The sequence below is a fragment of the Brassica napus genome, chromosome A1 (assembly GCF_020379485.1).
Source record: "Brassica napus cultivar Da-Ae chromosome A1, Da-Ae, whole genome shotgun sequence".
Lineage (NCBI taxonomy): Eukaryota > Viridiplantae > Streptophyta > Magnoliopsida > Brassicales > Brassicaceae > Brassica > Brassica napus.
Window position 1 is genome coordinate 5,822,664 of NC_063434.1, and position 15,934 is coordinate 5,838,597.

At 41.5% G+C, this 15,934-nt stretch overlaps 2 protein-coding genes across 2 annotated transcripts; both read right to left on the reverse strand.

The window, feature by feature from the left end:
• Positions 1 to 1,756: 1,756 nt before the first annotated feature.
• Positions 1,757 to 4,683, reverse strand: LOC106437573 (lecithin-cholesterol acyltransferase-like 4). Its single transcript, XM_013878482.3, has 11 exons — positions 4,051 to 4,683; positions 3,856 to 3,947; positions 3,658 to 3,776; positions 3,449 to 3,584; positions 3,326 to 3,377; positions 3,144 to 3,244; positions 2,864 to 3,052; positions 2,632 to 2,789; positions 2,499 to 2,553; positions 2,359 to 2,412; positions 1,757 to 2,276 (listed from the first exon to the last, which is right to left on the reverse strand). Exons 1-11 carry the CDS (start codon positions 4,292 to 4,294, stop codon positions 1,875 to 1,877), a joined length of 1,602 nt encoding a protein of 533 aa, XP_013733936.1. The 5' UTR covers positions 4,295 to 4,683; the 3' UTR covers positions 1,757 to 1,874.
• A 1,191-nt stretch (positions 4,684 to 5,874) lies between these two features.
• On the reverse strand, positions 5,875 to 15,689 carry LOC106437553 (pre-mRNA-processing-splicing factor 8A-like). Its single transcript, XM_048738970.1, has 24 exons — positions 15,317 to 15,689; positions 15,123 to 15,246; positions 14,939 to 15,031; positions 14,464 to 14,854; positions 13,892 to 14,378; positions 13,014 to 13,804; positions 12,653 to 12,921; positions 12,194 to 12,508; positions 11,796 to 12,100; positions 11,266 to 11,720; positions 11,056 to 11,182; positions 10,701 to 10,942; positions 10,495 to 10,618; positions 10,105 to 10,402; positions 9,606 to 9,859; positions 8,865 to 9,481; positions 8,671 to 8,777; positions 8,315 to 8,569; positions 7,721 to 8,194; positions 7,412 to 7,573; positions 7,128 to 7,325; positions 6,759 to 7,037; positions 6,436 to 6,678; positions 5,875 to 6,338 (listed from the first exon to the last, which is right to left on the reverse strand). Exons 1-24 carry the CDS (start codon positions 15,598 to 15,600, stop codon positions 6,147 to 6,149), a joined length of 7,086 nt encoding a protein of 2,361 aa, XP_048594927.1. The 5' UTR covers positions 15,601 to 15,689; the 3' UTR covers positions 5,875 to 6,146.
• Between the last annotated feature and the right edge of the window lie 245 nt (positions 15,690 to 15,934).

Genomic DNA, 15,934 nt, shown 5'->3' on the forward strand with positions numbered 1-15,934 from the left:
TAATAAAATCATATTTTTAATTATTAAGGAGTCTAAATTCATTTTTGTCGAAGGATCCCCATAAACGGGAAATTTGCTATGAGCTGGCCTATTCTAATAAAACCATAATTCTTTGATAACTATATGCTATTCTTCTAAACACTACAAAACTCTCTGCGATGATCTTTAATTATGAGTACCATTCGGGCCTTCTGTACGATCCAGAAAAGTAAGTAGCATTATCTTACTCTATCTACCATGCAAGAAGAATCCGATTCCACACTGAGACCATAAGATTCCTAGTGCGATTCCTATGGGTTTCTACGTGAACTAAAGCAGGAAGTGCACCTTCTTTCTTGGAGTTAGTGTTGGGGTTCGAGCTGGTCCACAGGCTAAGAGTAAACCAACGTGGCTTAGAGGTATCAGATAGATGACCCGTGACGAAAGTTCACTCGAAGACTACGACATGTTAGCGGAGAGGAAAAAATTTGATGCCCACTTAACCCCTTCTCCATTAGGGATGTCAAGTGTTATTTTATTTTTTTTTTGAACACAAATTACTTTCATTCAAACTCAACTCTTTCGGTTACAATAAAAAGAGGGAATGGACCATCCTCTTTGATTCAAAAGATAAAATACAATAACACAAGTAGATAAACAAGATAGTTCTTCATGAGAAGATGACAGCGAATTCAAGACGAAACTCGAATGCGTCGATAAAGCTTTCACAACAAAGTCGGACAGCTGAGAAATAGTCACATAAAGAGGTGACGTTAGCACCCAATCTGCACCTCGGAATATCGTCGAAACGAAATCCGTTGCATCTTCAGGCCCCGAACGAGCCGCTACACAAGATAGCAAAACGGTTATAGATATGGATGAACACTTCCATTTAATGTTTGGAAGGGAAACACTCCTTAACAAGGAGGTAGTGGATGAAAAGGTTCGCTTCTCCAAGCAGAAGTATGCTAGTGGTGATGAAGGCGATCCCGGTGAACCCATCGGTGACTGAGCAAACATTAAACTCTTCATATAAGAGAGATAAGGCGATCCCGCTTCTCGTCGGTATAATGAAAGTACGGCGGAGGAAGTACGGCGACGGGTAAGTAGATAGGATAGAAACGGTGAGGGCCGGGCCATCGGCTCAGGCCTCCGTCCAACAGATGGTGAGATGAGACGCGGAGGAGGGAAAACGCCAAATCTTTTCTTAAACCGCCGAGGACTGAGAAACTTCGGTGATACGAAGAGCTCAGGCGGTGGAGATGACGACGGATCTTGCAGACGAGGCGCAACTCCGGATGGATGCTTGGTGTCGACCCCGACAAGGGGTGGATATTCGTCGAGCGAGAGGTAAGCGTAGTAGCAAACCAATGTTGATGAAGAACGGCGACTGTAACCGGCGAGAGACTCGACGGGTTGGGGAACCCCCCAGAACATATCAGATCCGGTGGAACCAGATCTGTAAAGAGACAGACAAGAGCTTTGACTCGAACCGAACAGCTTTCTCCGAAGAGGAACGTTGGTGTGAGCAGAGACGTTGTCAGAAACGGAGCACCAGGTCGGAGAACTGGCATACACGGTGGAAACAAACTGTAGACAGGGAAGACGAAAAGAACTGAAGAGGAGATCCCGACGCCGGCGGCCAGAGGCCTCTCCGGCGTCGAAAGGTGGCGGCTGCAAACGAGTCTCGATAGTCGGGCCTGAGGGCTTTAGGGCGAACTCACTTTTTTTCCTAATTGTTCAAGTGTTATTTTATTAAAGACAGAATCTTGTACGCTTAAACAACAAATCGAACACGAGACTTATTATTATGATTAATGTACACGAGGCATTGGGATACGTTTGCTATACACAGACGCGGATACACTTGACACATTACAAAGGCAAGACGCATCTTATGCATCAACAGAGACAGAAACAGCATTAAGCTCGACATGTTGTCTACCATCTCCTTGTGGATGGACTGTCAACGTTGCACGAGCTTCAGCTTGAGGGTTTTCATCATCCCCTGGTCTAGAGACCGATATGGAGCTCACAGTTGACGCATTATTGTTGTTGTCGTCTGATATGATATCCCACGATTCCTTCACTGAAGCAACCTCGACTCCGTTCTCGTGGTGTTCCTCCATCTCGAATGTGGTGGGAAGGATGACGTAATCGTTTATAGGGTTGTAGAACGGGTCAGGCTCTCCTACGTTTAGCCATTGTTTGAGCATCCGGAAGACACGGTGGTCGTTGAGGATTCCACGGTGCTCACCGGGGACTCCAACTCTCGCTACTGCTTCAAGCCCATCCGCCTAGAAAAAATACAACAACCAAAGAGACAATGATTAAACCTAAACCGAATCAAATCCAAGATTTTTTTGAGGAAGCACATACCATTGAAGATTCCACCGGGACTGTGCCATCACCGTCAACACATATATACGTCGGCTGAGATTACAAGAAAAAATAATCTAAGATCAGAAAACATGAGAAAAAAAAAAGATAAGCTTATTGTCTATTACAATGATAGTTACCTGGAAGTATCTTAGGTCCGTTAGATCTTTGACAGGCATCTTCTCATTCCCATAGCTGCGGAGTATGTACATCGAATTTAGAAAAAGGCAGAACAAGTTTCAAGAACTGAGACGTTAAATCAAGAAACATTACCAAACACTATGAGGGGTTGCTAGATTGGTCCCATATATGTTATAGAATTTAACTTTAGGAGGAAGCTTAGCATTGTGTAACACTCTCTTGGTTTCGTGAGCCCACTCCATGATCTTCCAGTTAAAAGGAAGATCGATGGGCTCTCCACAATAATCAGCCTGACAAATATGTGCAGAGCATAGGATCAGAATAACTTCATTTGATGATAGATGGGTGGTAGGGTGTAACTTACTTTATTATCACAAAGAGATTTGGTAAACACTTCAAGGCTTTCTAGACTACGGTAAGACTCAAGAACAACACCGGAGGTCCCAACTCCTTCATTGCTCTCTTTCTCTCTCCACAGCTCTAGAACCGGAGGGAGTTCCCATTTGAAATACGGGCAACACATCAACTCATATATGGACGGACACTCAATAAGCTGAAACAAGAGAAGAAAACTGAATCAGTCAATCCCTAGAAGATATCAAACAAACAAGATATATAATATAACCAAAAGGGATGATTGTTACCAGTTGATGCATGCTCCATTTCGAGACGAAAAAGTTTTGTTCCCAGCCATTGACAAATGACATTCCATTAAGTAAAGTTGATGTGATGTATCCAGGAGCACCTGAATCAATAAACAAAACCAATTAATCTAGTAAACTGTCTGGAGTACAATTAGAACTACTACAAGTCTCTGTAAACTTACCTCGGAATGGAGCAGCAATAGCAATCCAATTCTGTACATACTTCTCAAATATCTGATAAGAGTAGGCAAGTCAGATTGTGATGTAAAGCTAACATTAACTAAAAAGAGAGAAGATAAACATACATCACTGTGGAGACTCATGAAACACTTCACCAACAGTCCTCCCATAGAATGGCTAATAACATTAATCTTCTTCTCTCCTGACGCTTTGTAAACTGACTCCAACTTTTTCGCAAACAAGTCCATAGCTTCCTGCAGTCTATACACCATTGTACAAACAGTCAATAACAACGCCTTAATCAAAACCAGAAGAGACGTGTGCGAGTACTCACCTGTTGCTTTGGCGAAAATCATAACCGAAACCAAAAAGAGTCTTCCCTTCTTCGAAACCCCATCCGAGCATCTCAGTAATCATCTCATGGAAATAAAACACAGACTCACGCCCAACAATCTACACAAAGCGTTTGACTTAATCAACAACTAGAAGACACGAAAAGACAAAGCTCATGAACCAAAACAGCTAACATTACCAGATCAGGGTCTAAGACATCAATTGCAAGTAACCCAGCTCTCTCTTGAGGAACCACAATACTCGTCTTCGGGTCGAGAGATATCGTCTTCCCTGTTTCAGACAAAACATGTTTAACAGCTTAAAACAAACCAAAAGCTGATGACTTTACAATAAAAATCAAATCTTTTCGAACATCAAAATCAATCAATTTTACCAGATGAAGGATCGAATCGAGACCACATCTTGGTCCGAAACTCGTGATCGGCGCCGAAGATTCTGACCCAAACACGCTCCTCTTTCCCGGAATCATGATCGACGGCGTTGAGAATGGAGCCGGCGATACCCGGAACGAGAAGAACCGGGTCGAGATTCGGGTCGACGTAGGGTTTCTGGGTCGAGTTTTTGAGCTTCAGAAAGGCTTCGACTGATCGAATGATCTCTTCCAGCAATATGGCCATGGCTGGGTTTGGATTTGGATTATGGATAATTCAAGAAAATCCCAATTTGGGGGAGAATTATTGTTGTGGGATTGAAGAAAAATTGATAGAAAATAAGGCGTACAAGCTAAGAGCATCTCCAACCCACCTCTATTTCTACCTCTATAATAGCATTTAGAGGCAAAATCACTCCAACCCATCTCTATTTTTGCCTCTAAAATAGAGATTGCTATTTTCTCCTCTATTTATAGAGGAAGAAATAGCATTCCTCTATATTTTGCTCTATATGTAGAGATCTCTATTTTAGAGAAATACATTGGAGTAAAACCTACCTCTATTATAGAGTTCCTCTATTTTAGAGGTAAAAATAGAGAAATACATTGGAGATGGTCTAAGAAGGGAGAAAATATAATTGTTATAAATCATATGCTATTATCAATCATCAATTAAAATATTGTTTTCGGATGGATAACGCAAGATTGAATAATTGAGACTCCTTTTAAAGAAAATAAAAGAAAAAACAATAGTATAAAAGTAGTATCTCAGTTGTCAAAATATATTTCAATACTTATCGCCAAAGAAAGCTATATATTGTTAAAATTTTATATAAAACTTTAGGTTTTACCGTACGTTAAACGAAAAGAAATGATAATTTTAACTAAAAGATTAAATAAATGAAAAATATAAAGTTTTGTTTGATTTGTTTCTTAACAAAACTTGATAAGAAATTATTTTTCGAAAATTCATTTAAGCATGAAAAGGTAAAAAGAATATAGTGTGACCCATGTACCAAAAATTTAATAATTTTTTTATCACTGAAAAAATTTGGAGACCGATGAAGTCATGTTAGTCTTTTTTCTTTCTAAAATGCGATCATCAATTAAAGCCATAAATTTTTTTAATTAATATCTGTAAACTCCTGCTGCAAATTGTAACATATCAAACATGAAGCTTTTATTTTCTTAAAACAAAGTAGCACTCACCATTACTTAGAATGTTAAGGGCTCAAGCTTAATTTGGTAAGTTCTAAGTTTCTGAAGACAGAACTCAACTCAAGTGTGAAATATTTTGATCTTTTAGGAGACATTTTCATATGGATAATCTGCGTCGACCATGACGTGAGGAGTAATCGATGTTTGGTCCATAAGGGATAATCCCAAAAGGGTTGATCGAAGGATGGCTTCCATTGTAACGCTGCTTGATGTGAATTCATGTTCACAGTGCTATTCATACCGATGACTTGGAACTTATCTTTCGTATAGTTAAACAGATTCAGATACTCACTTAACAGTTTCTTGTTGCACTTGAAGGGAACCACATAAACAGGCATCAACGTTTCAACAAAACAAACTCGTTCCCTTTTGTGTCACTTCTCTTGGTTACAACGCAGAGTAATGAAATCAATTATCTCGTCAAATCTTAGTGTCACAAACAAACGGATGTTTCCCAAGAATCTCCTCGCATCCATCTAGTGTGTTACACTTGCTTAACTGCCTATAAAGAACCAAACACCTTTTAGCACCAATAAGATGATCAGGATCTTGCTGTAGTTTAGGTTTGAATCATCATCGATAAGCTATTCCTGGAAACTTGAGAAGGTATTTAAAACAAACCTGCTGTAAATATATATTTAATCCCGCTAAAAAAATACCAAGCTTTTCCCCATTTTGTTACAAAAAAGTTGCCTTCCTACCTTTCAATTCCGAAATAGCATTTTAGTTTTGAAAGACAGAACTAAGTTTCTTGACCCTCCATGAGCGATTGTGTACAAAAAAGATTTAGCTCTACTGGCAAAATATGTAGGGACATTTCAATCTTTACCGCACACAATGCAGTAAAACTCAGTTAACAAAACGTGGTTAAAACATAATAGTCAAGCAAAGGTGTCTTCACGATCTCCCTCAGCGATGTCAGCCTCCTCCATGTTGCTGAACTCCAGGAAATGAGTGGGTCGATGTTCCTCGTGATAGTACTCCTTTGGGGTTCCAAGTTTGACGCTGTATTTCATTCCCACCGTGTGTTTCACTCCCATAAAGTTGTAGTTCCACGGTCCGTTCTCAGGAACCTATTATCACAACAACACAATTTTCAAAATCAGCAGCGTTATATCATCATCAAGGACAAAGCCATAAAAGAGGCACTATTATTACTGCGCTCCTTACCATGTAAAACCCGAGGAACCGGTCACTCAATAGCATTTGAACCTTCTCATAATGGGTGGGAAGGTAGCCATGAGGATTGCCGCCTGTGTCCTTGTTGAGACGTCCCCACTCATATCCGGTTTGGGTCAACTTATATGATGTCAAAGAGCAGGATCCCGGTGTGAAACTGCATGTCAGGATGATACATTTTTCTCCATCCCATTGCTTGTTGTTCTCCAGAATGCGGGAATGAGAGGTGACATCCTATCACAGACATCAGTTAGTAATGGGTTTAACAGGCTGAAAAATAAGGTATAGAAAGATAATGCGTTATATATTATTACCTGTGGTGACAACTGAGGGAGCTCGTTAGGTTGTGTGTGCAGCCATCCCAATGGTTCGAGATCATTTAAGAATTCATGCTCAGGAAGAGCTGACGGCAGGTTAAGGTGCTGATGACTTCCCCACTGCGGCACCATCACAACACAACGGATTTCCTTCACCTGGGGATTATCAGGAGGGCTTATACCATAGAGATATCCAGCAATTTGAGTGCGAAGATCTGCTATGCATATGAACTTCTTCAGGACGTTCTTTGGCATGATGTATGTGTATCCGGTCTCCTGCGAACAGCAAGAAATAATGTTGAGGGTAAGACCCCAGAAGGCTTTTACTCAACTGGAAAAAGTGAACCTGATAAATTGGATTCTAACCTTTATGTCATCCGAGTTCACGTAGATGTGATTGACTCTGAGGTAGAGGTTGGTAGCTGATATTGCACGCACACGCCAATCTGTCTTGGAACCGAATGCAGTTTGCTCGTAGGGGCTAACAGTAGTGACAATGAGCTCCTCACCATGAACATTTGTCGTTCTGGTTGTGACAGCATTAATCTGGCTGGCTTCTTTTGCCTGCAAAGGAGATTTAGGTTCACGGTGAACATAGAATTACATGCACGGACTTATTTCTTTTTAATGGAAATCACAATCAAGGGTACCTGTTTCTCAATCTCAGCTATCTGTTGCCTCTGTTGAGAGGGTGGGGTAATCTCAGCTCCAAGGATAATATCTCTGATCTCTGATTGGGTCAGAGCTGAGGTATTCACATTGTTCTTCTTTGCGTAGTCAGATAGGATAAGATCCCTAAGAGCTACCTCCACCTGAAATTAAACATATTTGTGAATCAGGAAAGAGAAGCATAATATACTATAAATAACTCAAGACCAGTGAAAAAAAACTGTAGATACAGAGACAAAATCAGGTTAAGAGGGATCTTATCGAATAAGATGTTAAAATATCGGAATTACCTTCATCCACTGGTCGTCAGTGAGAGAGGGCCAGATGTGATGTGGCTCAGTGACAACAGATTTGTCGGGCTTCAACAACATCTTAGCCTTCTCATTATTCACGTGAAGCGCACGAAGGATCAGAATGAGTCTTGAAAAGGCAGTGTACGAAGAGATACTCTTCAACCAATCATCATAGATATTGAATAGGACCATCTGTGGTTCTGTGGCCTTCAAAATCAGATCACCAAATTTCTCAATCTTAAGGCACGCCTGGAACGGAAGCTGCAGTTCACTTCCCTTGATAACAATGTTGGGGAAATCCAGTAAGTGGACCTCAAGGGGATCGAGCATTCCTTTGCGAGTAACAATAACTTGTTTTGGCTGTTCTTCAACAGGGAGAGACCGCACAAGGGCAGCCACCTCTTCAGCTGTTTTCCATTTCGCTAGCTGACCAAGACGCTTCTGACCAGCCCAAACGCTTGTATGGATAACCTAAAGAAACAAAAAGCCGGAACTTAACATCCAACTGCATGTTACAGGACTTAATGAAAAGAAAAAGTTGCGTCACAACATGCAGATTCTTAATGTAAAGAATGGTAGAAGAGGACATACCTTCAGGAATAACTGCCCAGTTCTTGGATTAAAAATAAAGATCGCACCATTGATAGGCTTTGTTGTTAAATTCCCTTCAAATGTCTTGTGAATTGTGACACGATAGACATTGGTATCATCGACAAACCATATAATTTGATTGCTGAATATTTCACCATAGTTTTGCGATGACAAATATGGCTCTGTAGGCTCAGATGAGTACAATTGCAAACCTTTCCTTATCCTCTCTCTCAACACGTACAGAGCTGGATTAGACTGCAATATGCATAGTTTTAACGATAAGTTGACTTAAAAATTCTCTATATTCAAACAAAAAGGGCTCTGCGCAAGACATCACGATATAAAAATTTTAGTACCTTCATGATCTTGTTCATCGCTTGAGCAAGAAGAGGTTTAGAACCTGGGAACCAATTGCCAAAGGCAGAATGTAAATTGTATGCCAGATCAAGCCCAATCATTACACCTGCAAGGATTTTCTCAAAATATAAAACGATCTGCAGAAAAGTAAAACCTTAACAAAACAAAGCAAAACTGGAAAAGTAATAAATACCTGTTGGAGATGGATAGATTGACATGTTATCAGTTGTATAATCCATGAATTTGGCCCTAGTATAACGCTCAATATCATGGGAATCATAATCTCCCCACCGAAGTTGCACATCAATCCAATACTTGTTGCTAGCTTTCTGGTCGAACACATCCTTTGACTCAGCAACCAGGCTTGGTTTTGACATTGGCCATTTATGGGCAGCAAACAGAAGAACATCAGCGCAAGAGCTGTTCATCTTATAACTCTTCCTTGGATGAATTGTCTCCTTCTGAACAGTTTCAATCTCCAAAGCATCCAACTCTTGGTCCAATACTTGACAAAGATCCATAACAACACTCTCATGGATCTTTTGCCACAAATGGGCACGGAAAATCTGAATCAGAGATATCTTCAGTGTAGGAATCTTTCCATGCATAAAAATTCCTGTCAGATCCAACTGCACTTGGAAACCCACATAAACATTCGCCCGATTTATTGTTGGCGACCACCAAAGCGTGAATCTTCTATTTGGAATCTGGTTCAGACCAGACCTCTGTGCATTCGTCAGCTTCTTATATTTCATCGACTCCTCAAACCCAGATGCCTTCTCCCAGAAAAGACCCTCCCATGTTGGGAAACTGATTTCAATTAAAGCACAAAAAAGTTTAGCCAACTTAATGTGATATCCTTATATAAAAGCTGCGAGCAACTGAACAGAAAATGTTATCATGAAACAATGATTAACAAAGGAAAAGCCCTTACTATGTCCCCTTGAATAAAGTGTGCTCAAGGATACCCTCAACACCTCCAAGAGCTTGGATAACATCAGTTCGGTAATTGTTTAAATTCCACAGCTTCCCATCATGTCTCTGGTGCGTCCACCAGAAAGGATTTTGCTTGAGGACTTGGTACTGCTTAAAGTCGGTCCGAACCCTCCAACCTTTATCATACGCTAACGTGTGCCTATCCTTCTGAAAGAGGGTATTTATTCGAGGAATTCCCCTATCCCAAGAGTCCTGTCATATTATCATACAGGCCAAAAAAATATTATGCAAACCTGACATAAATTGCAAAATAATCTTAAACTTTGGCTTCCAAAAAAGAACAAGGCAACACATAGATATCCTCCCAAAAACCTATATCATGCAAAGAATAAAAACAACTTCCAAGCTACCACAAGAAGGCAAGCCAGTAAACTAACATTCATCTCAGAACTCTACTTCAGTAAGGATGTAACAAATGACAAGTAAGTTAAACGTACCTCCAAATCCTCCAATGTAAGACGCCTATTTTGGGCCTGTGCTTCCTGCCGCTTTAAAGCATACTCTGCCCACACCCGCTGTGAATCAATAAACTCACTCTCCCATGGCTGTATGTAACGATATAGATTTGGTATAAGCTGATCTTCCTCATGGCTCATTCCACTCCTAAAGTGGGTTACCCCAACATCTGTCTGCTTGCTGTACCGAAGGTCACTTTGGGGAATCAAAATATGACCCATTGACAACATTCCCAGCCCACCAATTTCCTTTGGAGTGTAGAAGATAACTGGAGGAAACCTGGCAAGGAAAATAAAAAAGAATCAGATGACAGAAACATTAATATACAGCTCTAACATGTAGACCATAATTTAATAAAACCATATGCTCACCGACTAGGCATCTTTGAGTTCAGCCCTATCTTAATCCTAGTTTGAATTTTGTTTTCACACTTGACCAGTAGATCCAAGAGCTCTTGCGTATGCACAGTGGCTTCACGGAAGTAAGTCATGAGACCTGTATACACAAAAAAAAGTTGCGCTCAGCTTAATGCTAGCCACACATTATGAAAAGCTATAAGCAGGCTCATAACATATACCAATTAGAGCTGTATTCCATTTATTGACAATTTTGGTGAAGGTGGTTGATCCTGAAGACATAAGGATCTGCCTCACACGATTCTCAAACACCTTCATATGTTCATCATCAACTCGCAGAAAAGCAACGGCAGTCCTCTCCTTGGTCTGCTCATTTTGCAGATTCCAGACACCATCTCTTGTGTTGCTGAAAGCTTCCTGAGTCATCCTGATTTTTGGAAGTATGCGAACTTCAAATCCACACCTGCAGACACAATTGCAAGAGTATCAGTGAAGACAGAAACACTAACAGATTATGGTCCCAACAAAGACCTCGCCTAGCAACAACTGGACAAGAATAATTGAATAAAACATTACATGCTGAAGAGCAGGTTGGGATTATCCTTGCTGTAGACAGAGACAAAGCCATTCTCCCACTCCAAAGTTGTGATGCTCCGAGGAAGACGATTCTTCATGTCCCAGAAGACACTTCTACCAAGATTGACTGAAAGATGAACAAAAAAATGAGACATAAAAACGAATGCATGCATGAATGTCTATCGAAACGCATAAAAGAAAAGAGCATACCATCATGTTTCATCAACCTCATCCTTGCATCTCTTGGCCAGCACTTCTTATTGTTGTATCCCACCATGTTTTCATTGTTGGGATCAGGATGCTCAGTAAGATAGCGCTGAATAAGATCCCTGGCTTCTTCATGGGTAAATTTGAACATTATATGAACTTTGTCTATATACCGAGAATACAGTCTTATGGGATGCCGTGTCTCCACTTTTGTATCCCAAAACGTCATAAACTCGTTAGGCATCTGTGGTGGCCCAGCAATTTCACTTGCCCGAGTCAAACCAAGAAGCAACAGATCAAGCAATAGTCCATAAAACTGAACAACAAACGATGCAAACTGAAGTCCCCTAATCAGACCATACGAGTTAGTATGACTCATATCTTTGTAAGACAGAACCACGTTATTCTTGGCAGACACATAATCCGCAATATTGTGGTCAAGAACCAAACGAAGCAGCCTGGAAAAATAACACAGAATAGTTATTAGCAGTTAAAGCTGAGAATTAATGCACCTTTAATAGACTAGTAAATACCTGTTCAACATGGTCAAATCAATCTTCTCAAAGAATTTTTCAAACTTAGTCTGGAGCATCACCACACATTGCCCATCTCCTGTGTCCCATATGCCTTGTAAATTATTGATACCTTGACACCACTTGTAAACCAGAAGTGGTGGCGGCTCTGAGTCTGCTGGCTTGATCCAGTTTGGGAACAAGTGGCGCTTATCACCCTCGTACCACAAGTATTGGTCAAGGTAGGCATCAGTAATTTTCTCCAGAGGCTCTATCTCATAAACTGGAATCAGGTAGCTGTATAGATCCATAAACTCTATGCCAACCTGCAGAGAACATATTCACCATCAGTTTACTACAATAACCTTGACAACATATGTTCAACCATTGCCCCCATATATAGTGAAGGATCAAGCTACCTCTTTGAAGCCACGCTGGGTGAGAAGATGACGTTTAATTCGTGACAGAGCTTCATGAGGATTGTCATACGCTTGTTCTATCAGACCAAGCTCCTCTCGCTGCTGCTGATTCAACCTCACGGCAACACTGTATGATTCCTTCAGTCTCTCAAGGGCCAGGATAAGCAACTTTGTGTCATGTTTGTAAGACAGTGGCGGGAATGGAATTGGAGAAAATTTCCTCGATTCCAGCCAATGGACAGTAGTTGTATAAATGGCTAGTGCTTCCTCTGGAGTGACATATGGACCATCTTTCAGGTAATTGTGCTGCCGTTCCTGTGACAGGTTTACAAGGATAATTCATCAGAGAACTCATAATGAAGAATACAGGGAACTAATTTACTCAAAACTGTAAATGAAGCTTATTTATAGTATTTGTTTAAGCATTTAAATGAAGACATTTAAGACAAATGTACAGACCTGTTCTGCCTTTAGCCAAAGTCGAGTCAACCTTCCCAGATTCTTTCTACAAACAGTCTTATCAACAGTAGCCCCTCTTCTGATACGCTCACGATTGTAGTGAGCAACATTTGTCCACCAATCAGCCTTAGACTTGACATAACGCAAGATCATATTCTCAATTGGCACGGGTAACCCAGGGACCTTCCACGGGATATTAGCTTTCCAACATCGCCATGCCTCGCTGAGGTGCTGTAATATTGTCCGAGCTTTGTTTTGCTTGATACCCTCTGTACATATCAAGAAAAATATCAACCAAAAGAATATAGAACAACTTCATGATTGAAAACACAAGTAAAACCACATTTGAAAGAAGGGAAACCTGGCATGGCATCAAGAACGTCATGCATGACAGCAGCTCGCAGTTCCAAATCGAAGTGGCTTTCAACTCTCTGTTTCGTGACAGTTTTGGCAACTCCTTTTGAATGACGCCCCTCAAACTGACGAGCAAGAAGATTCCCTAACCATCGTTCAAGAAGAGGAACTATTCCACGAAGGAAAAACAACCATACCCTCCACATTGGAGCCCAAAATCCACACCCTGGTCCCTTACCCACAGGACCGGTATTGAAACGGTAATATATCAAGTGCTTCAAATCCTTGCACATCCTAATCTGCCTCATCAGTCTGTATTTATAACGATACATACCCGTCAACTGGCCAACATGGGAGAAAATATACTGCAGACCGTCAGCCAATTGGAAAGCATCAACATTTCCAAGTCGGAACTGGACATTCGCATCAACGACAAGCTTTGTCAGCCGGAGGATCTCACGGCAGAGATGGAAGGCGTTCCCAAAACGTGACTTCTTTCGCTCTTTTGTAGTCAATGTTTTAACAGGCTTCAGGTTGAAGTTGTAGTCAAGGTGCAGGTAGTTCAAATTCTTCCTGTGGATCAGCAGGTTCAGCATATTATATCCCTGCCTGCAGACTTGCAGACCCACTTCAACCCAATCCAACTCAGTACTCTGGAAAAACTTTGTAGCTGCAAGAGAGCGGAATAAGTGCTTCTTCTTCTGGGCTTTAGGTGGTCTATGGTGCAACTCATTCAGGACATAGCACTTCAAAAGCTTTTGGTAACTAACTCGAACTTTAACCGGATAAGCCGGAGGACTGCAGATAATGAGTTCAGAAAAGTATTAGGAAATATACAAATAAATTATGAAAGGGAAAGAGAACATAAGTAGACCAGTAGCTTACCAGTGCTCCTTGAACCACTCTGACACCAGGGGAATATCTTCTGACCGCCTTGTTCTCCCAGACCTCATATTGAAAGGTCGTGGGGCAAACAGCAATGAAATGCCAGCAGCTGTAGTGTCAGTGTAGAGGTGGGTGTCTTTCAGTAAAGGTTCCACTCCCTCTGGTAAGATAAACTCATCCTCACCATCATCTTCAAAAACGTTCCTTTCACGCCTTTCCTTATTGGTGTTGCTTATCGGGTGAAGCAACGGATCATAATAAAACGCAGGAAGATCAGGATCCTCGGTCTTTATATACATCACCATAGGACTGTGATACACACAGAGTTTGACTTTCCTGGGACGATTGTTGTACAGGTGAGGAAAACCTATTCTGTACTCAGTTCGAAGAGGGGAACGAATGATAAGCTTGTTGATGTCGTTAAACTCATTCCAGTCTTCATCCCCTTTCTCCATATCACGGTACAAAGGCTCAAACTTAGGACCACCTGGTTAAGAGCGACAGAACGCATTACATGAAACCGAAGTGAAACAAAATTATCAAAATTCCAGAAGAGAAGGAAAGTAGCTTACCAGGTATGCACATGTTCAGAGCCTTGGCGGTGAAGAAAGACGGCATGTCAAACAAGTAGAAGTAGTTGCGATCGATTAAATCAGAGAGCAACTGGCCTGCAAGCCTGTGAAGGGTTGCCATAATCGGAAGAGAGAGATTCCACTTCCTGTAACTGGGACCATTAATCAGTTTGGTCTTTACTAGCGGCTTGTGGTCATAGAACCAGGTGTGCACAGCAGAATCTTCTTCCTCGTCGAGCTCCAACTGAATTGGCTCAAGAGGATCAACGTCCAACAAGTTGTCTGCGTAGTCCAGTGGAGGCTCCTCATCATCAAACGGTGGAAACCGCATCCTCTTGAAATGACGACGATCCCTCTTCTCCCTTCGCATCATAATCCACATAGTGCCCCACTGTAAAACCAAGAATAAATATCACTCAAATTTACATTTAGGAAACTCAGACGCAAGAAAAGAGAGAGGCTATTATTAACCAACCTGAGCCATGTAAATAGGTTCCACAACCCATGGAATCTCGTTAACGAATGTAATAGCTCCGGTGATGTGGTACAGAACCTTAACATCTCGAACCTGGAAGCAAAAAGAGAGCTAATAGATAAATAAACAGAGGACAATAAACACAGCTGAAGAAGCTAAAAAGCAGATAATCAGTTATAACAACCTGCTCCCAAGGCATAGGCATATTCTCCAGGAGCTTGAAGACCGCGTGAGGCACGAACTTAAGAGCTCCAAGGTATACACGTTTATCGTGACGAAACTTCTTCGATGACATATCACCATGATCCCTGAAACAACACACAAGCTTCAGAAGCACAATTCAAGTAAAATCACGATCTGAATCTCCAAAAACCTCACCTGATAATCTTCCTGACGTGCTCAGGTGGCATGTCCTCCTTCTGCGTTTCCACGAATCCGAACTTCCTCTTGTCGCCGTAGCGTTTCGAGTTCAGCTGCATCCACTTGCGCGCCTTCTCCTCGAGCTTCGCCTCGGCTTCCTCGGGAGTAGGCTCGACCGGAGGAGGAGTCGGATTAGAAGGATGCGGCGGAGGAAGGGAGGTGTAAGAAGGATGCGGTGGCGGAATCATCGAGACGCCGGTGCCGGGAGGGGCTAACGGCATACCGTCGTTGTTGTTCCACATGACGACGGATAAACCCTAGATCTCTAACGCCAGTGCGAATCTCTCTATCGACACACTGAGGTTTTACTCGACTAACGGAAAAAAAAAAACTAAATCGACTTTTCGCTTTTTCGGTCTTATAATGTTATCAATGGCGGTCTATGCATTGGTTGGTTCTTTCATCAATTAAATCCGGTTATCGTTATTGGTTCTTTCATCTATTAAATCCGGTTAACTTTGTTTGTTTTGCTTGCTGATGATCCTGGAGTAAGACATCAAGTAGCTTCAGGCTTTCTTCGTGTTTATATGCATACAATCCAGAGGCCCATGCTACTGCTTTTGTCAAGCCCAGTAA

Bases quoted from the DNA above. Each gene is read 5' to 3' on its own strand.
- LOC106437573 (XM_013878482.3), bottom strand. From the start codon at position 4,294: ATGGCCATATTGCTGGAAGAGATCATTCGATCAGTCGAAGCCTTTCTG. The intron at 3,948-4,050 runs GTAAAATTGATT...TGTCTGAAACAG, and splicing joins TCGATTCGATCCTTCATCTG to GGAAGACGATATCTCTCGAC. The intron at 3,378-3,448 runs GTATGTTTATCT...TACTCTTATCAG, and splicing joins TCATGAGTCTCCACAGTGAT to ATATTTGAGAAGTATGTACA.
- LOC106437553 (XM_048738970.1), bottom strand. From the start codon at position 15,600: ATGTGGAACAACAACGACGGTATGCCGTTAGCCCCTCCCGGCACCGGC. The intron at 11,721-11,795 runs GTATTTACTAGT...TTATTTTTCCAG, and splicing joins GATTTGACCATGTTGAACAG to GCTGCTTCGTTTGGTTCTTG. The intron at 6,679-6,758 runs GTAATAATATAT...TGTCTGTGATAG, and splicing joins TCCCTCAGTTGTCACCACAG to GATGTCACCTCTCATTCCCG.